Raw genomic sequence first — 25,787 nt, 5'->3', positions numbered from 1 at the left:
GTGGCCACAAAAAACATGCTGTCTGCAAAACAAATACTGCAAGCCTTGGGGTTCATGGCCTCCTGCATTCTTCTAATTCCATATGCAAGACTGCATATGAGGAAACTACAGTGGTATGTAAAAAGCCTATGGTGTCAGTATTCTCAGGATCTAGAAGCAATGATTCCTATCATACCTTGCCTACATCTAGAGTTCCTTTGGGCAGAGGCCTGCTACCAAAACAAGGGACTACCTTTCACCCCACCCAAACCCTAACAACAGATGCATCAGACTATGCATGGGGGGCTCACCTGGCAGGGAAGTGCATTCAGGGCAAATGGAACCCAAATCAAATGCACCTGCATATCAATCAAAAAGAAATGTTAGCTGTACCGAATGCTCTGACAGCCTTCAAGGACCACATTCTTCCAGGACAACTAATGGTAAAGACGGACAACACCACTGTTATGTTCAATTTCTGCCAGGAAAATTAAATACACTGGCAGACGGACTAAGCAGAAACCTCATGGACCAACACGAGTGGAAACTGGAGCCAAGGATTTTCAACATGTTGACAAGAAAATGAGGGAGCCCAGATATAGGCCCGTTTGCATCTCCCCAGAACTACCAATTGGACAAATTTTGCACAAGGTCTCCCCACAAGCAAGCCTGGAAAGTGGATGCTGTGTCCTTCAGCTGGAAAAACCATCAGTCTATGCCTTCCCCCCATTGCCTCTTCTCTCCAAAGTACTACTAAAAATCAAACAGGACAAACCAAGGATGATTTTGATTGCTCCAGACTGGCCACGCCAACACTGGTACCCCCTCCTGCGCAGTGTGTCACGGTTACCCCCATGGCACCTGCCTCAGACTCCTTCACTGTTGTCTCAGCAGGTGAAACAGTGTCTGCACCCTCAACTTTTAACACTGAACCTTTGCAGCCTGGCTAATTACATAATCTGTCCTTTACCATCCCTCAATAAACCTGTGATGGATATCATTTTAGAGGCAAGGAGGTCTAATACTAGAAAACATTATGCTGAAAAATGGAAAAGATTATGTGCCTGGAACCGTTCTCAAGGCATGAGCACAACAGCACCCAATTTACCTCAAATTTTACAATACTTAACTGAGATGCTTCACAAGGACCTGTTTTTTTTCCTCCATTAAAATCCACGCCTCAGCCATTTCAGCTCATTATAACACAGAACCTTCCCTCTTCTCTCATCCACTGCTCAAGCAGTTCCTCAGAGGGGCCAAATATTTGAGACCACCCAGGAGAGCTCCAACCCCAGCCTGGGACCTTTACTTTGTTTTGGAGAAACTCACGCTACCTCCTTTCGAGCCAGCTGCTACTGCAGACTTAAAATTTCTTTCTTGGAAAACAGCTTTTCTTTTAGCAATCACTTCAGCTAGAAGGGCATCTTATTTTACAGGCCCTTATGGCAGTGGAGCCTTTCATCATTCATGTGGACATGGTGTCCCTCCGAACCAATCCATCCTTCATGCCCAAGGTGGTATCCAGTGTGGTTCTTAATCAGTCCATTTGTCAACCTTCTTTCCCAATCCACAGAACAAAGGGGAATGGATACTGCATTCCTTAGATGTGCACAGACAACTTAGATTCTACTTGGACAGGACTAAACCTCAAAGGAAATCTGAACAACTGCTGGTGGCATTTGCTGCAGGGGCAGATGGGAAGGCTATTTCAAAGCAAGCCATTTCTAAATGGATAGGCCATTGCATTACTTTCTGCTATAAGCACCATGGAAAACCTATCCCCCAGAGGATCAGACCTCACTCCACCAGGGCTGCATCTACCTCTACAGCCTTTCACAGAGGCGTCCCTACCAGGAACATCCTAGAAGCTGCTACCTGGAGTTCTGTACATACTTTAAGCAAGCATTATCATTTGTCAATTTTCTCTAAATCCAGAGCTGGCTGTGCCACTGTTGTCTTGCAGGGCCTTATAGCTGGTCCTAATGCTATCGAAATTCCTCCTCCCAACCATAGCTTTGGGAATCTACCCAAATGTAATGACTGCAGCAGTGAAACACAAAGAACATAGTACAGTTGTGTACACTTACCATAAATGTAGATGTTTGACTGTATTCACTGTTGCAGTCCTGGTTACCCTCCCTCCAGCCTCCTAACTTCTTTTGGCTATACCTCTGCTTTCCTTTACTATGCTTAAAAGCCTTTTTGGTGTATTTGCTTTTTTGTTGGAGGTATATCATTGTAATTTTATATTTAATTGCTTCCCATTAGGGGGGCTCCTGACATCTGGGGCCAGAAAACCTGATGTAATGGCATCTGTTGCATGTTATACCCCTGACGACCTGACGTCATGGAAGAAGAGACCGCTACCAACGCAGGACCCAAGACTTTATTAATCAGGCCGACTGAGGGCTACCTGCAAGCAGATAAACCAAACATAATGACTGCAACAGTGAATACACTCTAACATCTACATTTATGGTAAGTGTACACAACTGTACTCTCTACATTTGTATAAGTAAACTTCCCATAAGGGTAAATGTTCATGATCATAGGCAGTTCTTCCTCCATCACCCTTATTTTTTGCCAGTGCTGTCAGCATGCTTTTTTTCCCCTTATTGTGCTCTTAGAGCGTCAGCCTTCCCCTTTATTGGCATGAAAGCTCTGAAGAGCTTGGTGCCAAAACCAGAGTTTGTCAGCTATGCTCAAACTGATTGACTTGGGTGAGTTATAGCTGCTTGAAGTTTTGGAAGTTGACCAGCAGTTGTATCCTTAGCAGGTATATCCTATATAGCTTGGGCTACTGCAGCAGTGATCAGACATCTATTGTTGACATTTTCTTTATTTAGATGACTTGTTTAAATTTTCATAGTCTTTTTCTAAGTGTCTGGAATCCCTCACTTGGGTAAGCAGTCTCCTACACTGGTCAAGACAACAAGAGAATGTACGGAAGTCTTTTCTGAGGCATCAAAATCATCTCTGGTCCCCAGGATGACTAGAGATGAAACCACAGTGATGTACATAAACAAGGGGGAATTGGATTTTATCCCATGTTGACTAGCCATGGTGGCCTGGGACATAATCTTTCAGCACAGTCTCACTCTGTAAGCATCTTACTTTCGGCAGAGCAAAATTGTTTGGCTGATGAGCTGAGGAGGATACTCTTGAAAGACAGATACACTTTTCTTTTGACAGGAATGTTCTTGTATGCTTTTCCACCCTTTTCACTAGTATACAGGGTACTTATGAAGGCTGAGAAGGACTCTCCAAAGGTCATTGTGGTGACTGTCTTCTGGCCAGGACAGCAGTGGATCTCCATTCTGGAAATGGGGCAGTTAGCACAAGCTTCCCTACAGACTGGATTTAGTCACACAAGACCAGTGGTGTTTGATACATCCTGCCTCCAAACAACCTCTGCTGATTGCCTGGATGATAGTATCTTAATACCTTTTAGGCATCTTTTTCAGATATGCGTCTGGTATTAAAGGAGGCAAGGAGACCTGCTATTAGAATATCATGTATTAGCAAATTGAAAAGTTCATCTATTTTGTGCCAGCTAAAGAGCCTGCACCCATTTAGGGCTAGCTTTACCATGGTTTTACATAGTGTGATTTACTATCCTCTTTCGTGTTACTGTTTTGTCAAGGTTTTTTTGTTGGCCATTTTAGCATGGCTGCTCTTGGGTCCCCCTCTTTGAATGCAGGATCATTTGAAATGTTTTTGAAAGTGGTATTGTACAAGAAGTCTCATAGACAATAGGTGGCTCCTCCTTGGTCTCTTAACTTTGGGTTATAAAAAAACACATCTTGCTCCATGTGAACCACCTCATTAGGCTTACTTTTGAGATTTTGTACATGGAAGACCGTCTTGCTCTTTTGCAGAGGTCAGAGCATAAGTATCTGAGTTGCAAGCTCTTTTCGTGGTCAGCCTTTTCATTTTGTCACAAAGATAAGATGTTATGTGGTCCTATCTCGCCTACATTCTTACCCATGGGTTCGGAGCCGAATATCGGCTTCGACTCAGCCGATTTTACTAGCTCAAAGTCTCTCATTGGCTGGGCTAAGAGGGTATCCCATGGTGCACTGCTCCATATCCCCAGATCTCATTTGTTGCTTGTGTAGCTCGGACATGGTCTCGCTTGGCTGTGGTTAAGTACCTTCTTTTTGTTGTTTCTCTTTGAGAAATGTTAGTTCCTACCCAAAAGCTATTTTAATAGCTATTTCTTGTTGCTGATCGTTAAATTGTGTGTGATTTCAGTGCTTGAGTGTGATAGTTGTTTTTTGGTATCCCTAACTATTCCAGCGGGCTAGGCCCGTTTCAGTTGGAGGACCTAGTCCTCCCCTCTGTTGTTGGTTAAACCTTTTGGTGTTCTTTCTGTGTAATCCCTAGAAGAACCATTACAGTTAGAGGTTCTTAGCGTGTGTATAGTACTGTTTTTTCTGGTGTTTCTAAATTGTGTGTGAACCGTTACAGTTAGAGGTTCTCAGAATGTGCCTAGTACGGGTTTTTTTCTGGTGTTTCCAAATTGTGTTTTCCTGCCTTCAAGGCCATGCGGAGCATGCTGGCCAGATCGTCAGCTACATCACCCGGGTCGGTCATCCCATCCCCCACCACCCCGGTGAGAGTTTCTGACACTCATCTATCCATGGACAGTAGAGCGCCAGGCCCTAAGGATACCCCCATGAGCGGTCCCCAACTTTGAGGGCCACCCAGAGCCTGTGCCTGAGGAGCCTCCTAAAACGAAATTGTGCAAGAGGAAGCACATAGACTCCCAGGATGAGTCTCTCACCTCTGATACTGACCTCGAGGAATCGGAAGGGTCCCCCAAGTCTTCCTCTGATGTTTCCTTCTCCGATATCCTGGAGATACTGAAACAGAGGAGACTGGCTTTCCAAAACTCCTTCCGAGGAGGAGTCAGTATTCCTTAAGGCTTTTGGCGCTCAACCCTCCGCCTTCTGGGTGTCTCCACCCTTCAACTAACTTCTTGACCTCATTTGTCGAAGAGTGTGGGAAAACCCTGATTCTGTGGAGCCCGTGCCCAGGTGTCCCAACAAATTCCTGTCCGCACCCCAGGGAAAAGAGTTTCTGTCAAAAGGAGTCCCTGTAGATGCCATGGTGGTGGCGGCAGCCACCCAGAAGGAAGTTGCAGAGTCTTCCTCTTCGGTCCATCCTCCTAACAAGGAGTCTAGGACCATGGACCGGTACGGGAAGCGTATCCTATCTTCAGCAACCTTCACCTTACGGTCGTTTAATTATTTGTCTCACTTCACTTGGCTTCAGAGAGATCTCCTCAAATAGTTGGGAGATACTCTTGCAGGTAACTTACCTGAGGCGGTGGCTCAGACTGTTAACGCACAGGTTTCTACCTTCAACTCCATCGCAAACTCGTCCATGCGACTCATTTCGTATGCAGCCGAGGGAGCGAGTAGGGCAGCAAGCTTAGGGGTCACCCTTAGAAGGCAAGCCTGGCTGTGCCTGTGTCACTTTGCGGAGGCCTTCAAGTCTTCCTTCACTGACGCCCCATTTGACAGTTCCTCCTTGTTTGGGACCAAAGTGAAAGACACCCTCACCAGGCGCAAGCAAGAGGGAAAGACCCTGTCTGCTGTAGGGGTCCATTTTTCCCTTCCTTCTAGGCCTTATCCCAAGGCCCAGCGGGGGGGGGGGGATGTGGTTCAAGAAATGACAGAGGTTTTTTCCTGCCGCACAAGGTGAACCCCCCTCCAGAGGCAGGGGAAGGGGGGGTTACTCAGGGAGATGTCGCACCAGAGGCAGAGGGGGCCCCCGCAACTCTGGAGACCACGACTCCTTCCGTGGCTCTCCATACTCTCATTCCTGAGGGGTATGCCCAGCTGTGCTTATCCGGAGCCAGTCGGGGGTCGAATTTCCTTATATCCGGAAGCCTGGGAGAGCATTACTCAGGACCGATTGGTATTAAGGATAATTTCTGGAGATTACCTCATCCCATTCTCTTCAGTACCCCCGCCAATAAGGAAAATCCCAGATGTTCCACCCAGTCAAAGGGATCAAGCAGCCTCAGTGGTCTCGCAGCTGCTAGAAAAAGGAGCCATCCAACGAGTCCCCTTAGACCAAATCGAATTAGGGACTTACTCAAGATTCTTTTTGGTGCCAAAAAGAACAGGGGACCTGAGACCCATACTAGATCTCAGTCATCTCAATTACGTACACAAGTCCAAGTTCCGTATGATCACACTACAGTCGATTCAAGTATGGATGTGCTCAATCGATCTCAAGGATGCTTACTACCATGTCAAAATGGACAGAGCATCCAGGAGTCACCTACGCTTCCGGTTGGGAGACGGTCACTTCCAGTTTCGAGCCCTGCCCTTTGGTCTTACCACAGCCCCCAGGGTGTTCACCAAATGTATGGCAGTAGTGGCGGCTCACTTGAGACATCGGGGATTCCAGGTTTTTCCGTACCTGGACAACTGGCTCCTTACCGCCCCCACCAGGCATCAACTAGTTCAGACCAGGGACACCACCATTAGTCTGTCACCAATTGGGCATAACAATAAACTGGGAAAAATCTGCCTTATTGCCCTCAAAGCGTGTCACCTTTATAGGAGCAGAGTTGGACACCATTCGAATGTAAGCATTCTTACCGCAAGAAAGGATCACAGTATTGCAACAACAAATACACATGCTGATGCCCCTGAGAAGTGAAAGCAAGACTTCTACAACTCCTAGGGACCATGGTGGCAACTATCATGTTGGCCCCCTAGCGAGATTACACATGAGACTTCTTCAATGACTCCTGTTTGTCCAGTGGTCTCTCCAAAGACTCCCACTGTCTCATCCCATCTTACTCAGACAGGTGCAAGCAGGACCTCCGTTGGTGGCTGTGCACCAACAGTTTGAAAGGGGGAAATCCCTTCGTTCCTCCCATCCCTGTTGCCACAGTGACCAAGGACGCCTCCCAGATGGGGTGGGGGGGCATCATCTCGGCAGGACAGTCCAAGGCACATGGCAGGAAATGAGATACATTTGCATATAAACGTCCTGGAGATGAGAGCCGTGCTTCTTGCGTTGCAGGCACTTCAGGAAGTTCTTCCTCTAGGGACTATTGCGATACACTCAGACAACATGTCAGTAGTGTGGTATCTCAACAAGCAAGGGGGAACCCGGTCTTACCCCCTATGCAGAGAGGCTATGCAAGTGTGGCATTGGGCAATAGCTTCCCAACGGTTTCTGGTGGCAACGCACATTCTGGGGAAGTCCAATGTAATAGCGGACAGGCTAAGCAGAGCGATACTTATGCCTTACGAGTGGTCCCTGAATCGCCTGGTTGCAGAGCGAATCTTCAGCTGGTGGGGTCAGCCTTGCTGCGACCTTTTTGCCAGCCCCCTCAATGCGAAATGTAGCAACTACTTCATGCTGATCCCCCTCACAGGGAGAATCACCCAGGGACGCTCTGGTCCACGATTGGCCCTCCGGTCTGCTTTATGCTTTCCCTCTGTTTCCCCTTCTTTCAAGGGTGATTCAGAAAGCGCAATCCTTGGGAAGCAGAGTGATTCTGATTGCCCCACACTGGCCTCGTCAAGTATGGTTTCCATTTCTTCAGCCATACATTGTGGACACTCCTTGGATTCTGGACCCTCTACCAGATTTACTGACACGCATGTCGGGACAGTTCCACCCCTCTCTGAGGACACACCGGTTGACAGCCTGGCTACTCCACTTCCATCACTAGTCAAACGTCATAATTTTTCACCAGAAGTGGTCCATATATTATCGTCCTCTCAAGCCATCCACTAGAAAGATTTACTCTAGCAAATGGAAAAGATTCTCTATCTGGGCTCATACTTGAGGCATTGATCCTTACACAGCTCCAATAGATTCAGTTCTGGAGTTCTTGTCTATGCTGTTCTATCAGGGGTCCGCATCAGCCACCATCAAAGTTCAGCTGGCAGCAATATCTAATTTCCACGTAGCGAATTAACCTAGTCTTATGGCGCACAGACTATGCAAAGCATTCCTTAAGGGTACCCTGTTGCTTCGTCCCCCAGTGTCCGAACCTGTCATGCCCTGGGATCTCAATTTTGTTCTTCAAGCCCTTGCTCTACCACCTTTTGAGCCTGCAGCGACCTGTGAATTAAAATTCTTGACATGGAAAGCAGCATTCTTGACAGCAGTCACTTCAGTAAGGCGGGTCTCGGAAATTCAAGCCCTCTCCATCAAACCCCCATATTTCATCTTCCATAAAGATAGGGTCTCTCTTAGACCAAACCCCTCGTTCCTTCCTAAAGTGGCTTCCATGTCTAACCTGAATCAGTCCATTGAACTGCCAGTATTTTTCCTCCACTTTTCTAACAAGGCAGAATTAGGATTTCACCAATTGGATGTACATAGACAGTTATGCTTCTATCTACACCGGACAAAAGATATCCGGAAAGGTCTCCTTTTCGGAAAACCGATTGGGTTCTCCAGTATCCAAGGTCACGCTGTCTAGATGGATTGCCAGTTGTATGTCTTTCATCTATCAGGCAGGAGGTAAAAATTTGCCATTTCCAGTCAAGGCACATTCGACACGAGCTGTTTCAACATCCACAGCCTATCAAGCTAGATTGTCGATGGATGATATATGTGCTGCAGCTACTTGGGCTTCTCCTCACACCTTTGTTTCTCATTACAAATTGGATGTGGTCTCCAGGGGCAGATCTTCCCTTGGCTCCACAGTTCTCAGGAGTATTTTCCTATGAGCCACCCAGGATGTTGGTGCTAGGGACGCTGTCCCACGGGTAGGAATGTAGGCGAAATAGGACCACATAACATCAAGAAGTTATGTACTCACTATAACGTTCGATGTATGTGGTCCATCTCGCCTCGCATTCTTACTTACCCTCCCACCTTCCCCATGCCTGGAGGATTTGGAGGTTAGGTTGTCACCTGCAGAGTCCCTTTGACTAGTTATTGTTTATATGGATGTGAGGTGTGTATGGAGTGCATATGTTTTTTCGCAGAAAACTAGATCTGGGGATATGGAGCAGTGCACCAAGGGATACCCTCTTAGCCCAGCCAATGAGAGACTTTGAACTAGTAAAATCGGCCAAGTCGGAGCCGATATTCGGATCCGAACCCACGGGTAAGAATGTGAGGCGAGATGGACCACATACATCGAACGTTATGGTGAGTACATAACTTCTTGATTTTGTTTGAGGTCTAATCCTCCTCTTATTCCTAAAGTGATATCTTAAGTTTACTTTAAACCAAGCTACCCATTTCCCTGCATTCTTTTCAGAACCTTAAAATGAGGGAGAAAGGATACTTAAATACCTTGGATGTCCACAGATGGCTCTGGTACTGTCTTGACATAAATCAGTTGTTCATATCTTCTGAAGGTAAGAATAAAGGACAACCAGTGTCAAAACAGACTAATCCCAAATAGTTGTCTTATGCTATTTCTTTGTGTTACTACCCCTGCAGTAAAACTATTCCAAAGGGGTCTTGGCTTGTAAGCTAAGAATATTACCCGTATAGGTTAGGCTACTGCAGCGGTGAACAAATGAGGGATAGATTTGTGTCCCAAAGACTCACCCGTCTGTGGAATAGACTCCCTCTCCATGTCAAGCAGAGTACCTATGTAGCCCTCTTTAAGAGGAACCTGGATGACTGGATGGGAAATGGAAAGTACACCCCTGGGATCCCACCAGTGTCCCTGCTGGACAGGGGAAACAGGTGGTGATTTTGAAGGAACATGGGCAAAATTCTTGGCTAGGCTTATAAGGGTCTCCAGGCCAATAGCCTAGTATCATCCTATGAACCCAAGTAAACTTACCCTAACTGTCTGTTTAAATGATGACTGCTGCAGTAACTGCTCCCTCTCTGCATCCTCCTGGTCTTTTTAGCAGGTTTTTATGCCAGGGTATGGACACTTATTATCTTAGCATTGCCCTTCTTTCACTTCAACATTCCTCTGTCCGATGGCTTGAAACCTCTGAAAGGCTTGGTCCCCAAACCTGACTTCTAGTTTGCTCTCAGCTCATGCTGACTTTCTGTTTGGGTATGTGGAAAGTGCCAGCTTTGATCTTGGCAGGAAACAACCCATACGGCTCTGGCTACTGCATCAATGATCATTCAGACATCTGCTGTTATCTTAAGTTTATTTTTACAACTGTACTTTCTCTGTTCTTATTAATACTTGCTTTGTTTCTAGGCAAAAACTGTCCCTTTCTGCTAATCATGATGTTCGTGTTTCACTGTTGCAGTCCTTACAAAATGGGTTATCTGGCTGGTAGCCCTCAGTCAGCCAGAATACCAAAGTCCTTGGTATATGATGTCGGCTGCCTCCGGTTTAAGCCTGACGTCAGGTACAAAGGAAGGCAGCCAACACCATTTCCTTAGTCTTTCTTGCCACGGAGCCTGAAGCAGAAGCTTTTTGCACGAGTGGCGGTTGGCCGAGTACCTTCTTTTTGTATTCTGGCTGCTTAGTTGAAGACTTCCTCAGATAAGTACCCCATTGGGGACCCTCTTTTCTTGCTTTAACGAATGTCAGGGAAAGTTAACTGTCGTGCCTGTGGAAAACTGATTCCGCATCATGATTTTTTACTCCTATTGTATCACTTGTTTGGGTCTTGAGCACAACATCCCTAATTGTGTTTTGTGCTTCTTTCAACCTGTGTACCATTCACCGTAGAGCTAGGATCTTGTTCAAGCATTTCGATGTTTGGCCTAAGTTAGTCAGTATGGTGTCTTCTGGTTTCCCGACTTCAGGTGTGCCTAAGAAGTGCAAGGAGAAGGACCGCGACAGGCTTGGGGTCAAATTAGCCGATGACGTCCCTGTTAAGTTGGTTTTCGGCCCAGCGGTAGTCAGTGAGGTGCTTTCATTGCCCCTGCAGTCCACGGATTTTCAGCAGCAGGCGTCTGCGGAGCCTTTTCTGAGTCCTCCATTCCGCAGGCTTCCACTTCGTCTTTGGACCGTCCGCCAGTTGCCGCCTCTGATGGTTCTGGAGCCGCTAAGCAGGCACTGGCTTCTGAGGCCTCTCTTCTCCGCCCGGAGACCAGATCCAGACCGACGACTTTGGCTCAGACTACTGCGGTGGCTAGGCCTCCTGAGTCCTTCCGGCTTTCTAGCTAGCCTTCCAACCGAAAATCTACTCCAAAGCTGAAGCCGTTCTCCCCTCAAATGCCTCAATCTCAGATGATTAAGATGGCTAGTGATCTCTTGACCCTTATCAGGGGCTCTCAGCCACCTCCTTCTAAAAGGGCTAGGAAATTGTCCCCAGAAGTTTTGTCTGCCTCAGACTCTGAGGTTTCCAGCACTTCTGCTGATGGAGGGAAACTCTCAACTTTTTTTCTGGTTTTGAGGATTCTGATGCAGAAGACTCCATCTCTTCTGCCTCCCCTCCAGAAGATTTCTCTTTTGGAGATACTCTGAATACTGTTAGGGAGCATTTCAAATGGGAAAGTCAGGACTACTCTTAGTTTAAGAAACGAATTAGGGAATTCTTGGATTTGCCACAGCATAAGCCTTTGGCTATCCCTCCGATTTTGGAAGTTGTTGATGTTTTCATGGAGAATTCTTTGACTCCTAATTCTGTTCCTCCTGCTTCAAGAAAGCCTGACAGTTACTATAGAGTTTCTGATTCTCATCAGTTCCTTTTCACGAATCCTACTGCAGATCCAGAGATTATTTCTCAGGGCCCTAAAGGAGTTAAAGCTATGGTTGCTAAAAATCCTGTTCTTTCTGACAGGGAATCTAGGGCCTTGGATAGGTGGGGTAAAAAGGTTTATACGTCTTCCACCCTGGCTATTAGGTCTGTTAATTGTCTTTTCATATGCTTAAGTATCAGCAGCATACTTTGGAGGCCATTAAGGCTAAAATTGCTGGTGTTCCTTCCCTGAAGGAGAGTAAGGACATGCAAGATTTATTGAATTCTGCCACTCTTGTCACTAAACATTCTCTGCATTGTGGTTTTGACACTTTTTGGAGGCTTCTTGCAGGGCAGCAGCCACGGGTTCTGTTATTAGAAGACATGCTTGGCTCAGGGAACAGCCTCTTTCTGAACCTGTCAAATCTAAATTACTGGATTTACCTGTGCACAAGGACAATCTTTTTGGTAGCAAAGCAGAAGAGGTGTTGAAAAAGTTGGGGGATAAGGCCAAATTTATACAAACTGTTAAGGATTTCCTGGAAGTTCAGCCTCCTCGTTTTACTAGGCATTACCCTTCTAAGAACTGGACTTTTCCTGACTCTTGTAAACAGGGTCGCACTAGGCCTAGGGGTTACAGGTATTCTAGGGGACAGACTTCCACCCCTCAAAAGGCTAAGCACGGGCAGTCTTCCTCTTCAAAATGGGGGCGTTCTAAGCAAACTTCCCAAAGCAAGCATTCCCAATGACTGCGGCCTTCCTCCGCCTGCCTCTGCAGGTCCAGGGTTTCCTTGGGGGGAAGGTTAGCCATTTTTGCAGATGTCTGGTACACCATCACAGACGACCAAGGGGTGCTCAAAATAGTATCCCAAAGCTAAAAGTTCTCCTTTCACACCTTCCCGGTTCATCAAGGATACCCATATATCCCCCCTCTTCAAAGGGCAGAAGCAGAAAAACAAATTTTTTTTCTTTGCTAAACCTGGGAGCAATAGAGCCAGTTCCTACTCTACAGATAGGCCAGGGTTTCTTTTCCTGGTTCCCAGAAAAGGGAGTACCTGGCACCCTATTCTGGATTTGTTGTCCATTCTAAACACTTATCTGGTGATTCTCAAGTTCAAAATGCTTACTCTTCAGCAGTTATTGCCAATGCTGGCCAAGGATTCCTGGTTGGTGACTTTGGATCTCAAAGAAGCTTATCTGCACATCCCAATAAGGGAAAGCTGCAGGCAGTTCCTTCGCTTCAGGACAGGGAACAGGCACTTCCAGTTCTCTGCACTGCCCTTTGGCTTATCTACTGCTCCCAGAGTTTTTACAGAATGCCTGACTCCAGTCATTGCTTTTTGCAGACAAAGAAACATTCAAATTTACCTTTACTTGGATGATTGTCTTATTCAGGCAAACTCTCCAGAGCAACTTCTAAAGGATTTGGACTTTGTAAAGAACCTTCTCACCTCTTTGGGCCACACTGTCAACAAAAAGAAGTCAAAATTGGTACCCTCCAGGGAGATTGTGTGCCTGGGAGCGAGTCTGAACACAGCCTCCCAGATGGTATCCCTCCCTCAAAAGAAACAAATGGATCTTTCGAATTACTTCAAGAATTTGGCAAGCATGACCCATCTCTCTGCAAGGCAATTCCTGCAAGCCCTGGGATTCATGGCTTCATGTATTCTGATGATTCCATATGCAAGACTGCATATGAGGAAAATTCAGTGGTACCTCAAAAACCTTTGGTGTCAACACACTCCGGATATAGACTTGATTCTTCCTCTGATTCCCTGCCTGTAGACGGAGTTCCTTAGGTGGGTGACTGCCTGTGCTGTGCACAGAACAAAGGCCTGCCTTTCTGTCCATCTCCTGCCAGTCAGACTGTCACCACAGATGCCCCGGACTACGCTTGGGGAGCTCATCTAGACGGCAGATGCATTCAGGGGACTTGGAACTATCAACAAGTTCATTTGCACATAAATCTGAAGGAATTGATGACAGTCCAGCAGACCTTGATTGCTTTCAAGCATCTTCTCTCTCCTGGTACTCTTCCTGTCAGGACAGACAAACCACAGTCATGTCGTACATCAACAAGCAGGGAAGGACTCCCTCTTATTCCCTGTGCAGACAAAGCAGGATACTTTGGTCCATGGCACCTTCCGTGAGCATTCATCTGATAGCTCATTTTCTTCCAGGAAGGCTCAACACCTTGGCAGACTGGTTGAGCAGGCAGGTCCTGGATCTTCACGAGTGGCAACTAAACAAGACCATCTTCTATCGAATCATTCAGAGTTGGGGCACTCCCCAGGTGGATCTCTTCTCATTTCCAACCAACTACCTTCTTCCAACCTTTTGCACCAGGGATCATCACGACAATGCTTGGAAAGTGGATTTTCTGTCCTTCCCCTGGACACAGCTCTCGATCTGTGCATTCCCTCCTTTGCCTCTTCTTCCCAGAGTGCTGTTTAAGATAAGGGACGAAAAATCGAGCCATCCTCATAGCTCCAGACTGGACCAGGCAACATTGGTATCCACTGCTTCGCAGTCTCTCCCACTCTCCTCATTGGCATCTTCCCCTGATACCAGATCTCTTGGTCCAGGAGGGGGGTGGGGGGGATTCTGCATCCTCATCTTCAGACTCTGCATTTGGCAGCCTGGCTCATAATTTAAACCTTTCCCAACAGGTGGTTGAGATCCTTCATGAAGCCAGGAGGCCTAGCACTAAGAAATCTTATGCAGGTAAGTGGAAAATATTCTCCTTTTGGATGCAGACTCTTCCTCTTATTCTTGACTATTTGGCAGGCTTACTTAATGGTGGACTTTTCTTTTATCAAGATTCATGCTTCAGCTATTTCTGCTCATTGTTCCTTTGAGTAGCCCATTTGTCTCTCATCCCGTGATGGAAACAGTTCCTCAGGGGAGCTAGCAATTTAAAGCCTCCCAGAAGGGCACCTACTTCTGCTTGGGATCTTAATTTTGTACTTGAGAAAATTACTGTGCCTCCTTTTGAACCAGCTGCCTCAGCATATTTGAAGTTTCTCTCCTGGAAAACTGCCTTTCTCCATTATTACTTCAGCTAGAAGAGTTTCTGAGCTGCAGGCCTTAATGGCGATGGAGCCTTTTATCATCTTCCATGTGGATCGGGTTTCTCTTAGAGCTAATCCCTCTTTTATGCCTAAAGTGGTGTCTATCCTGACTCTTAACCAGTCTATCCACCTGCCTACCTTCTTTCCTAATACTCAGGATAAAGGAGAAAGGTTACTGGATTCCTTGGATGTGCATAGACGGTTTAGATTTTACCTGGACAGGACTAAACCTTTTCGAAAGTCAGATCAGTTGTCTGTCAATTTTGCTCCTGGAGTTCAGGGCAAAGCTATTTCTAAACAGACAATTTCTAAGTGGATTGCTCATTGTATTCACCTTTGTTACTTACAGCATGGCAAGGTTCCTCCTCAGAGTATTAGGACCCATTCTACTAGAGCAGCTTCTACCTTAGCAGCTTTTTAAAGAGGTGTACCTACTAGGGACATCCAGGAAGCAGCTTACCTTGCCTTCTATTCATACTTTCACTAAACATTAAAATTTACCCTTGTTTTCTAAGTCCAGGTCTGGTTTTGCCACTGAAGTGTTGCAGGGCAGCCTTACCAACCCTTAAACAGTGGGTGTTCCCTCCTACCATTTTGTTTTTTTCCTGGGCTTTGGGAATCAACCCATTTTGTAAGGACTGCAAAAGTGAAACACGATGAACATAGTACAGTTGTGTACACTTACCATAAATGTAAATGTTAGAGTGTATTCACTGTTGCAGTCCTGGTTTCCCCCCCTTCTATCCCCCTTTTTTCCTAGGGCACAGACTGGATTTTTATTTTCCTGGTCTAACCTTTTGTTTGGGGGCTCGTGACAGTTAAGTCAAGAAAAACTGAGGAAATGGCATCCGCTGCCTTCCTTTGTACCTGACGTCAGGCTTAAACCGAAGGCAGCCGACATCATATACCAAGGACTTTCGTATTCTGGCTGACTGAGGGCTACTGGGAGCCGGATAAACCATTTTGTAAGGACTGCCACAGTGAATACACTCTAACATCTACATTTATGGTAAGTGTACACAACTGTACTTTCTCTCCTCCTTACTGTATCTCTCCATCTCAGATTTGCCTTTCACATTTCTCTATATTAACTTTGTTTCCAAATCCTAATCTATTTCCCTCCTGGTTTTGAATAGCCTCATTTTGTCAAGCTTCACATGTCATTTCCTTCAGCCCCAAAACTATCTTTTAACTCTTCTGTGAACCATCATTTTAGGTCATTTTAATTTATGTAAGTTTCTAGATCTGGGCACAGTATTCCTTATGGGATTTCAATCTTCTTTTGCAGAGGTAGAGAATTGCCTTTTGCTCTTGGAGTTGTAGAAATGTAGCTCAGATAGTAACCAAAAACAGCGTTTGCAGCAACTGTAGAACTGTAGAACCAAATGGAAATAAAACAGCTTATGCCTCTTGCTATGTTGTCTTGGGAACCGGTACAAACTTCTTCAATAATAAAGCCAAGGTACTAAACAAAAAAGGTAGCACTCATAAAAAAAAAAAAAAAAAAAAAAAAAAAAAATTATTTGTTAAACGACTCAGTTTAGCGCTTTCACCTGTATACACAACAGGCTTCCTCAGAACTGTTACTTTGTTTCAAACAAGTTTGTCACTTTTTTGGCGCCAAAAACATACATACAAATTAAAGGCAAACCACCTCAAAAAACATTAAAAGCTTTGACATACTGCTAAAAAATATAATCTCTAAGTGCGATCGCGATAAAATACACCAAATTAAATTCATTGACTTATGAATTGTAATCAAATATCTTAATATCATGACATTAAATAAATATTTTAGAAAGAGTGTTCATATGAAAAGTATATATAAAAAATATATATAAAAATATATTTACTTTATGTATGCAGATAAAGTATTGCTGAACATTTCAGTTCAAAAACAAACACAACGTTGCTGGATATTACAATGTTTCAAATAGTAATGTAATAAAAAAATGTTTTTACTTTAATAAAGATTTTATAGAGATATCATTCAACCCAGGGAGTGTGGAAGCATCTGTATATAGTTGCCACCACATTTCGCGAAATGATAAGTGCCCTTTACAGTCCCCACCCCTAGGGTCCGACTTAATGATGTCTATTATACCAAATGTAAACCTCTGTTCTTTTCCAAACAATATAAAAGGCCATCCGCAGAGGCGGGTAATGGAAAGGTTATCAGCATGCACAATGTGTCTTTAAGACAAGACTCGTATGATAAACATTCTTTGGAACTTTTTGACCATTCTAGTGTTAACCGTTTGGTTTTGGGTAATGACAGTACCTTGGAGAATACAGTGAAGTCTCCTGGTATTCCGAATGGGTAAGGAGAAGGTAGAGATGCAGCTAACTCTATTGATTTACCATCTGGTTTACAAACAAATGAACTCAGAAATATTAGCAGAGGTGTTTTTTTGGATTACACATTTGATTTTTTTTTTTTTTATTGACGCTGATGATGAGGGTAAAAGGATAGGCACCAAACCTAAGAGGAATGCCCCATTGAGAACATATGCCCACACTGTGAAAGACCATGAAAAGTGGAGTGGAATTCCACAAAAAAGATATGGACTGGACAGTGTTGATAAAGTTGGTAGTATGCACAAGTTGAAGTCATTTGTAGATAAAGAATGTGGCTTTGACCAAGATAAAATAGATGACATAACATCTGATAACTTTGTACTTAGGGGGTCATTAAAGGACATTATTTATTTGTTTGGAAAGAAACTCAACTTAATTCATTAAAATTAGATAATGCATATTTAAGCAAATGTGTTAGTAGTAATATTATACCCAAGGGTGTGAGGTTTTTCAAACATCCTATGGGTACTGATATTAATGAAAATGTTATTAATGAATTTAATTTATTTTTTGACAAATGTGGTATAGAGTACATTTGTTAATTAAATTTAACGACGAAAAGTTAATTAAATGTATGCAGGAGGTAGAGAAATTAAACAGTGATTTTAAAAGATTTATTCACACAATGGGAAAAATTGTATATAAACCAATTTAACATCTATTCTAAAAAAGCATTTGAGAGAAAAAGTAGTAAAATGAAAAGGGATATTCAACAATATAACAATGGTCTTGCCTATAGATGGAGACATGATATTAATGATGGTTTTGAACATACTTATTATGAAAAGAATGGTGAGCACAATCAGGTTGATAGGAATTCACATTTTTGGAAAAACAAATAGACTGGCAGGACAAAGGATTGGAAATGGGGAGGGAATTGGAGAAATTTTCAATGAAAACAACAGGAATGAATGTAGAGTCTGAAGGAATTGTGAACATCGATAACGAAATAGGGAGTGAGGAGGCAAATACTGAAACACAAACAGATATTATTACTACAGGAGTTATTAATAGTTATAAAAAGTTTAACATTTATAATTACACCGATCAGGAATTAAGTGTTTCTCATTTTAATTTGTTTGCTAAGGGTTTAAAGTACATTCCTACTACAAATTTTAAATTGGTAGACAATATTAGTCAAGTTAAATTATATACTAGGAAATTAAACCTAGATATTATGTTTAACAATAGGAAAGAGGATGTGGGATCAATTAATGAAAATGGTTCTAATATACTGTAAAAGAAAAGTACATTCATGCCAGTAAATCATCCAACTGTAGCAGTTTATGAAAACTCTGTTGTCAAACAGATATATCAACTGAATAATAAACTTAGGGGTAAGAAAGTAAAAAGTAATTTATCAGGAGAAGAAGAGATGATTTTAAAAGAGCTAAGGAATGACAGGACTGCATGAGTAATGAAGCCCGACGAAGGTGGCGGTATAGTCTTGTATGACCAGTTGAATTATTCTTCTAAGATTTTTGATATATTACACTCTATGGATAATTATGAAGTGGTTTCATTAAATTAGGTTAATTTAGCTTACAGTAGAATTCACATATTGAAGAGTTTTTAATAGATAAACGTATAGATTTAGATATATATAATTTTTTAAGAGTAGAATATCCAGTGATGGCTACATTAGTAGGTATTCCCAAAATCCACAAAAATATTAATGATCTGCCGTTTAGACCAATTGTCTCCGGGAGCAGATCCAAAACCTTCCCATTAGGGGTGGCCATTGACAGCATACTTAAATCTATTTATGGAAAAATTCCCCACTTAGTGAAGGATTCTTGGGAATTTCTTTCCCAATACCCTATCACCACATTCAAAGAGGGTTTAAGATTCGTCACAATTGACGTTCTTGATTTATTTACATGCATCCTGAAAGGTGAGGGGTTAGAATCATTTGTTAGAAGTTTGAGCAAATATGTAGATTATGAATGGGATAAAATTTGTCTCATCATGGATATGATGAGTACAGTCCTTGAACATAACTGCATTTACTTTGAAGGGGAAATCTTTAGGCAAAAAAGAGGAGTAGCTATGGGGGCGGCTTGCGCCCCTGTGTTCGCTAATCTGGTCATGCTTGATTGGGAGGAGTCGATTATTTTTCAAAGTGAATATTATAAAAATATCATCTATTATTCACGCTTTCTGGACGATATTTACATCCTATGGGAAGGTAGTGAGGGAATACCTACATCAATTTTCAAATTATATTAATTCTAGTAGTGAATTTCTTAAATTTACTTTTTCACATAATCAGACAGGTTTGGCATATCTTGATACGTTTATTTTCAAAGATAATAATCAATTTTCATCTAGAATATATAGGAAGTCAACTTTCTCCAACAGTTATCTTGAATTTACGAGTAATCATCCAAAAAGTTTGATGAGAAACATATATATATATAGGCCATTTAGTACAAGCAATAAGGATGACATCTTCTTATACCTATATGTTGGAAGAAGTTGATTTCATAACTACCTTATTTAAGGACACAGGATATGACATTAAAATGATGGAGAAAGTAGAGGCAAGTAGTGAAAGGGTGGGGAATGAAATATACCCCTTTATTAGGATTAGCACATAGAAACTCTTATAACAGTTTAATGAACAATTCTAACCCCAAGTTGAGTAATTTAAGTAGAGCGTGTATCTTTGAATATGGACCACATACTTTTAAGGTGAAAGAAATAAGAAACAATTGGAATATTGTTCAAACAGATGTATATGTTTCAAGTATAGTAGGGAATGGACCAAGTTTGGTTAACAAAATGGGCCCTAACCTTAAAAGAATTTTAGAAAAGGGACCAATTAGAATACTTGATGTACCCACATACACTCATAAATGTGGGAATTGTAATTATTGTTATTTGATTAATAACAAAGAGGTAGTAAAATTGAAAAATGTGGCAAGGTCAGACATTAAACTTCAACACGGAAATTGCAGAACAAAATATGTGGTCTACATTGCTCTTTGTGGTTTATGCCCAGCTTTCTATATTGGAAAGACTGAGAGGCATTTTAATAAGCGAATTTATGACCACATGTATTGTATTAAAAAGTGTGATGAAAGGAATGCCCTTTACAGACATATAAACCAGTTTGGAAAAGAGCACAGGTTTACATTTGGTATAATAGACATCATTAAGTCGGACCCTAGGGGTGGGGACTGTAAAGGGCAGTTGTCATTTCGCGAAATGTGGTAGCAACTATATACAGATGCCGCCACACTCCCTGGGTTGAATGATAATATCTCTATAAAATCTTTATTAAAGTAAAAACACCTTTATTAAAATAAAAACATTTTTTTATTACATTACTATTTGAAAGATTGTAATATCCAGCAACGTTGTTTGTTTTTGTTTTTGAACTGAAATGTTAAGCAATAATGTCATTATATTAAGATATTTGATTATAATTCATAAGTCGATGAATTTAATTTGGTGTATTTTATCGCGATCGCACTTGGCGATTATATTTTTTAGCAGTATGTCAAAGCTTTTAATGTTTTTTGAGGTGGTTTTCCTTTAATTTGTATGTATGTTTTTGGCGCCAAAAAAGTGACATAAACTTGTTTGAAACAAAGTAACAGTTCTGAGGAAGCCTGTTGTGTATACAGGTGAAAGCGCTAAACTGAGTAGTTTTACAAATTATTATTATTTTTTTTTTTTTTTTTATGAGTGCTACCTTTATTGTTTAGTACCTTGGCTTTATTATTGAAGAAGTTTGTACCGGTTCCCAAAACTACATAGCAAGAGGCGTAAGAAATGTAACTCAGTTTTACTAAACTGTTTTGTTGCCCCCTTATACTAGTTCTAGTAATGTGGCCCTTCTGTTTGTAATTTTTACTGCAAATGATTTTCCTTATTGTTTAGCAAAAGTTTACCCAAGCCACCAGTCTTGTGTCCCTGAGTTGCCTTAAATACAGCACGTTGTAGCTCTCAAAATTTAGTCTGAGCTGTCATATCACCAGTACTGTCATCCTTATTTTGCTTTTGCCTCCCTCCCCATTTTGACATTTGGATAAGCCCAGAACCAAACCTTGTAGCATATTTACCACTACTGAAATGCCTTTCGTCCAATAAGCTTCGCTGATACCTTCTGTATCATTCATTTACTCACTGTTTGTTTATCTCACTCCCAACTCCCACAGTATTCTGAACATCCTTTTGAAGACCAGAGTAAACTGCTTTACTGAAATTTGGCTTGTACACTTCTACCCACTACACCTCCTGAATTGCGCATTAGTGGAACAAGTGTGTGCTTAAGTGTGCATCCAGTGGACTGAAGAAGAGTCAGTATTTTATTAACAGCATGGGGGGTAACTTCTGGGAATTTTAATGCAGTTATGTCAGAAAGCTTAAAAAATAATGTTTAGACAATAATTGGTTTAACCTCCATGAGGTCTGTATTACAAATGATTTCTCAAGAATCTGTGTACTACTTGACATGCAAAGTATTGCAGTTAACTAATTAGTCTTAAACCTGTATTACAGTGTTGTGATCTACATGCATTGTTACACTGATCATGGTAGATTAACCCCAACACTGTAATTACATCATGAGCTGTTTTCTAAAGAAAGGAGCATTTTTTTGTATTCAAACCTTAGCTCAAAAACTAAGGTCCTTAAAATATTTTTTTAACTCTGGAACGGCCCTCATATTTGTTTCCTCTGGAAAATTTGGTAAGACTTTTTACACTGGATATTTGAAATTGTCATTGATATGAACTATCTTCTGTTTTGAGACGTTTTCAAGAATCACTATCTAAAAGATACAGAGACTGTATGTGGGGAGGGTGGGTTTGACGTAATGGTTAAAGTCTTCCCCTCGCAGACACAAAGTATAAGATTTGATTCAGACCACAGTTTATCGGCTAGGCTTAAAGTAGTCCTTCAGGGCAGTTAGCTTAGTATGCACCTATGAAACTCTTATCACAGTTTTCTCTTCTCTTGCAAAAGTATTAATCATAACAGTTGTGATTTTTCTCTTTCATAGACCTTTCCTTTTAATGCTATTTTAAATGCATTTGATTTTTTTTTCAGTGTAGAGTAACATCTTCCCTACATACTGTGTATCATCTTGGTGAGCGGCTTCATCTTCAGACGACTAACTTTCCTTCCCTTGGCTTTTCCTTTCTTACTTTATCTCTATCTTGCAAATCTGTTCTGCATTTCCTAACATGGTTGTCTGTCTCTGCTGATTTATTTCCCACATTTCCTTTAACTTTACCTTGTTGATGCCAAAAAAATCAATTTAATGTAGTGGAAGTAGGTTTTCTGATTTTTCAACCTCCAACTTCTGAGCTGATTAGAGATCAAGTCCTGCAGTAGGGTATATTTTTGTATTCCAGAATTCTAAGCTGATCGTCCTCTTAACCTTTTGCTATGTTACTTTCTCACAAGATTTTTCACTTTCACATTTGTTTCTTCTCTCTGTCGAGGTGTCCATTGCATTGAGAGTAATATGGACTGGACATTACTTATCAAATTATCACTTGTGCAAAAATCTGAAATCTTGTGTGTTGCGGACCATTGTTAGATAGGAGAGCATTTGGTATCCCCTGTAGATTCCTAAATATTTCACTGTGCCTAGAGCATCATTTTTGTTAATGGTTAGATTAGAAATCAAATGCACAAAACATCATCATTCCTGTTTTGAATAGTAACCCTTCCATCTCAAGTATTCCCCATACATAGTGACAGAGAGCAATGCAGTCACCCTACAGTTCTGTAAATGTATGTTGATCGCAGTTTACCCTTCCATCTTTAGAGACCTATTCATTGTGATTGAATGATTAGCTCAAGCTTTAGTCTCTTTCAAGTGATTGCGTCCTCCATTTGTCAGTAAAGTTATCTTTTATCCCCTTCCTCTGAGGAAGGTCAGCTGGCCAGGCCAGAACTCTGCTTTCTTTCTGCACTGCCTCAGACATCTGCCTTCCTTATGTTGCTATCTGTATCCATATTGCCATCAGAGTTTGTTACGGTTATCAAGTTTGCTTCTTGTGGACAAAATTGCTTCTACTAAATGATCTAGGAAATCAGAATTCTAACCACCCTGGAGGATAAATTTAGTCTGAAAAATGACTGCATCTTTTTAATTGAATTATAAATGAATTAAAGGTAGACCAGCACTTATTTAGTGTCTGTATGGTTTGGAGATGAACTGTAGTTGCCAGAGTACAGATCTGTTAGATGAGATTGAGTACCCATGGGAGCACACCTCCCCAGGTTGAGGGCAGAGCATAAGCAACATTCTGTTTCTTAATCTTGCAAAAAAAAAAAAGAAAGAGAGAGAGCAGGAGCATCATCCTCTAAGTTGGGTGCCTTGACACTCCCTACACATATACACGTACAAGTACTTTAGCACCATAGTGATCTTTACTTGAAGGATGTTCTAACCTGCTCTGTATGTTGCAGCATGAATGCTGCAAGATCCTGTGCCTGAAATGCGGATTATTCCCTACATTGTTTTTGGTCACCTGGGTTTTCAGGCCCTGAACCACATACGTATGGTTGATCTGGGAAAAGTGGCCTGTCTGCCCCCTCAAAAAATAGCTTTTATTTTATATAAAACTGTTTTCTATCACTCCGCCCCCCCCCCAACCAAAAGTTTTTTAAAAAAGTGAAAAAATCCTGTCTTACTCCAGTCACACAAGCTTTGAAGCAAGTACTTACTTACCTAATTGACTGCAGTTGCACACACCTCTAATTTTAGCTTCGGAATTAACTATTCTTTGTTGTTTATAACCTGTAGTATGTAAACAGTAGTAACTTTCTGCAAGAGATTGTAATAAGTCTTGACTGCAAACCAGAATAAAGTTAAATGCAAAGTTGATGTAGAAAACAGGCAATTTCATGACTGCTGTCTTAAGTAAAAATGCCAGTCACCTGTACCTATTAACTCATAATGACTTACTACATTTTGAGGTGGCCCGCAGATGTATTAAGAATTCATGAAGTGGCCCTCCCCACAAAAAGGTTGTGTACCACTGCTTTACATAAATAAATAGAATAAAGAATGTTGTTGCTTATTAAAAAAATATATATATGGCTGACACGTGCAAGGATCTTCATCCTTAATATGTTTGTCTGGAGCTAAGTCCGTTTAGATTTTCACTTGACAGGATCTTTTGTAAATTGTTTAAAGTTTGTCTTGTTAGTTAACATAGTTGTAGAATCTGGTACATGCAGATTTTGTTTATTTTTGTGAAGTTTTCTTTAGTTTTGGAGTGATTAAGTTTGGATTACTTTTGTTTTCAGATTCAGACTGCTTGACACTTTTTTATTTTAATTTAAAACATTCTTTGATGTAGCCAAATGTAAATGTTAAGTGCTGGTTATTTAAAAAAAAAAAATCACTGCACCTAATTTTCATACAAAACTGTTTCTGTGAATCTGTGGAGCCCTGCTAGGCGAAGAGCAGTTTTACAGGTAAGCAACTTTGCTTTTATCAGTCCTGGTTCTTTTTCAGGTGATGAAGGAAGTCCAGAGTGCCCTGAGTACAGCTGCTGCTGATGACAGTAAACTGGTGGTGTTGGGTGCAGTTGGAAGTGTCTTTTGCTGTGGTCTTGATTTTATTTATTTTATTCGTCGGCTAACTGATGATAGAAAAAGAGAAAGCATTAAAATGGCTGATGCGATCAGGTATGTACATGTTCTGTTTGTGAATGTAGAGTATTGAGAGAAGACCTGTTAAATGTATTTTTGAGTAAACATCGTTTTGAAGGACAAAAAGTGCTGGCATGAGATCTGAAATTACTGTTGTGGTGCATTTTTGTGGGTAGAGTACTGATGTTGAATTAATAGCATGAGCGTCTTACAGCTTCTGATCATTGAAGTACATTTACATTGCTACATTGCATAATCATTGTCCAACAACCAAAGATCTGAAGTGAAAATAAGTTTATGCTGTTTTGCTGTTTGTTTACTTGATTGACTGACCACCTTTGGGAGGTGCACTGAATTTGCCACGCAGTGCTGTGTTACGCAAACCTAACTGAATTTAAAAAAACTTGGCTGTTTATCAGTAAAGGAAACGATTATGAGGAAACCTTGAACATTTGTTTTCTTGCTTTGGTCAGTAGATCTGTATAATGAAGATTTCTTAGTGAAGATGGTTAACTGTATTTGATAGGAGACTGTGCCATCTGTTGAAAGGATTCCTGGAAGTAAGTGCCTTCTAAATCGTGTTTTGTGCTGTGCTTGTTTTTCATGCAGTGGATACAGTAGTACAGGTTTAAGTAGAGATTATGGGTGTTGTGCATTCGCCAGAAACAAGAGAATATAAGGTTTTCATCATCAAATGTAGAGTGCCAGTAAAGAGCAAGTGTGTTGGATTTAAAACTATGAAAACCTTTCTTTGTGATGCACTGTGCTGGTTAACCATTAAGCTGTACAAAGTTTGCAGTGTAGAAGATTGTAATAAATTTAGTAGAAGCTTTGGTGGTAGACCACCATGCAAAAGATTTTAAATTATTGTACAAGTCTTTTAGCAGATAACTAAGGCGCTGATAAATTCCTGTTCTCAATGCAAAAAGAAAAAAAAAATGATTAATGCTGCTAGGTTTTAACTGTTAATAGATGCCTGCCAGCCAGATGGCTGACAATGCCCCACTGACCACTCATTAGTCTGCTTTGTAGATGTTAATCTGTACACATGATTATGGTTATACTTCTCAAATGCTGATTTTTGCCTATAGATTTGTTTACTCCAAGATTTGCTGATTCTTCTGGTAAATAAGAAACATACAATCCGATGTCT

At 41.7% G+C, this 25,787-nt stretch overlaps 1 protein-coding gene across 1 annotated transcript in view; it reads left to right on the top strand.

The window, feature by feature from the left end:
* CDYL (chromodomain Y like) overlaps nt 1–25,787 on the top strand; it is a 758,082-nt gene that overhangs the window by 317,792 nt on the left and 414,503 nt on the right. The window contains exon 4 of the mRNA XM_044065168.1: nt 24,498–24,670. Coding sequence (XP_043921103.1) covers nt 24,498–24,670 — 173 coding nt within the window. The remainder of the gene's footprint in view (nt 1–24,497; nt 24,671–25,787) is intronic.

Source organism: Protopterus annectens, chromosome 3.part0 (assembly GCF_019279795.1).
Source record: "Protopterus annectens isolate FY-2018-M chromosome 3.part0, PAN1.0, whole genome shotgun sequence".
Taxonomy (NCBI): Eukaryota; Metazoa; Chordata; order Ceratodontiformes; family Protopteridae; genus Protopterus; species Protopterus annectens.
Note: the sequence above shows the minus strand (reverse complement) of the source record. Positions and strands in the feature narration are given on the sequence as shown.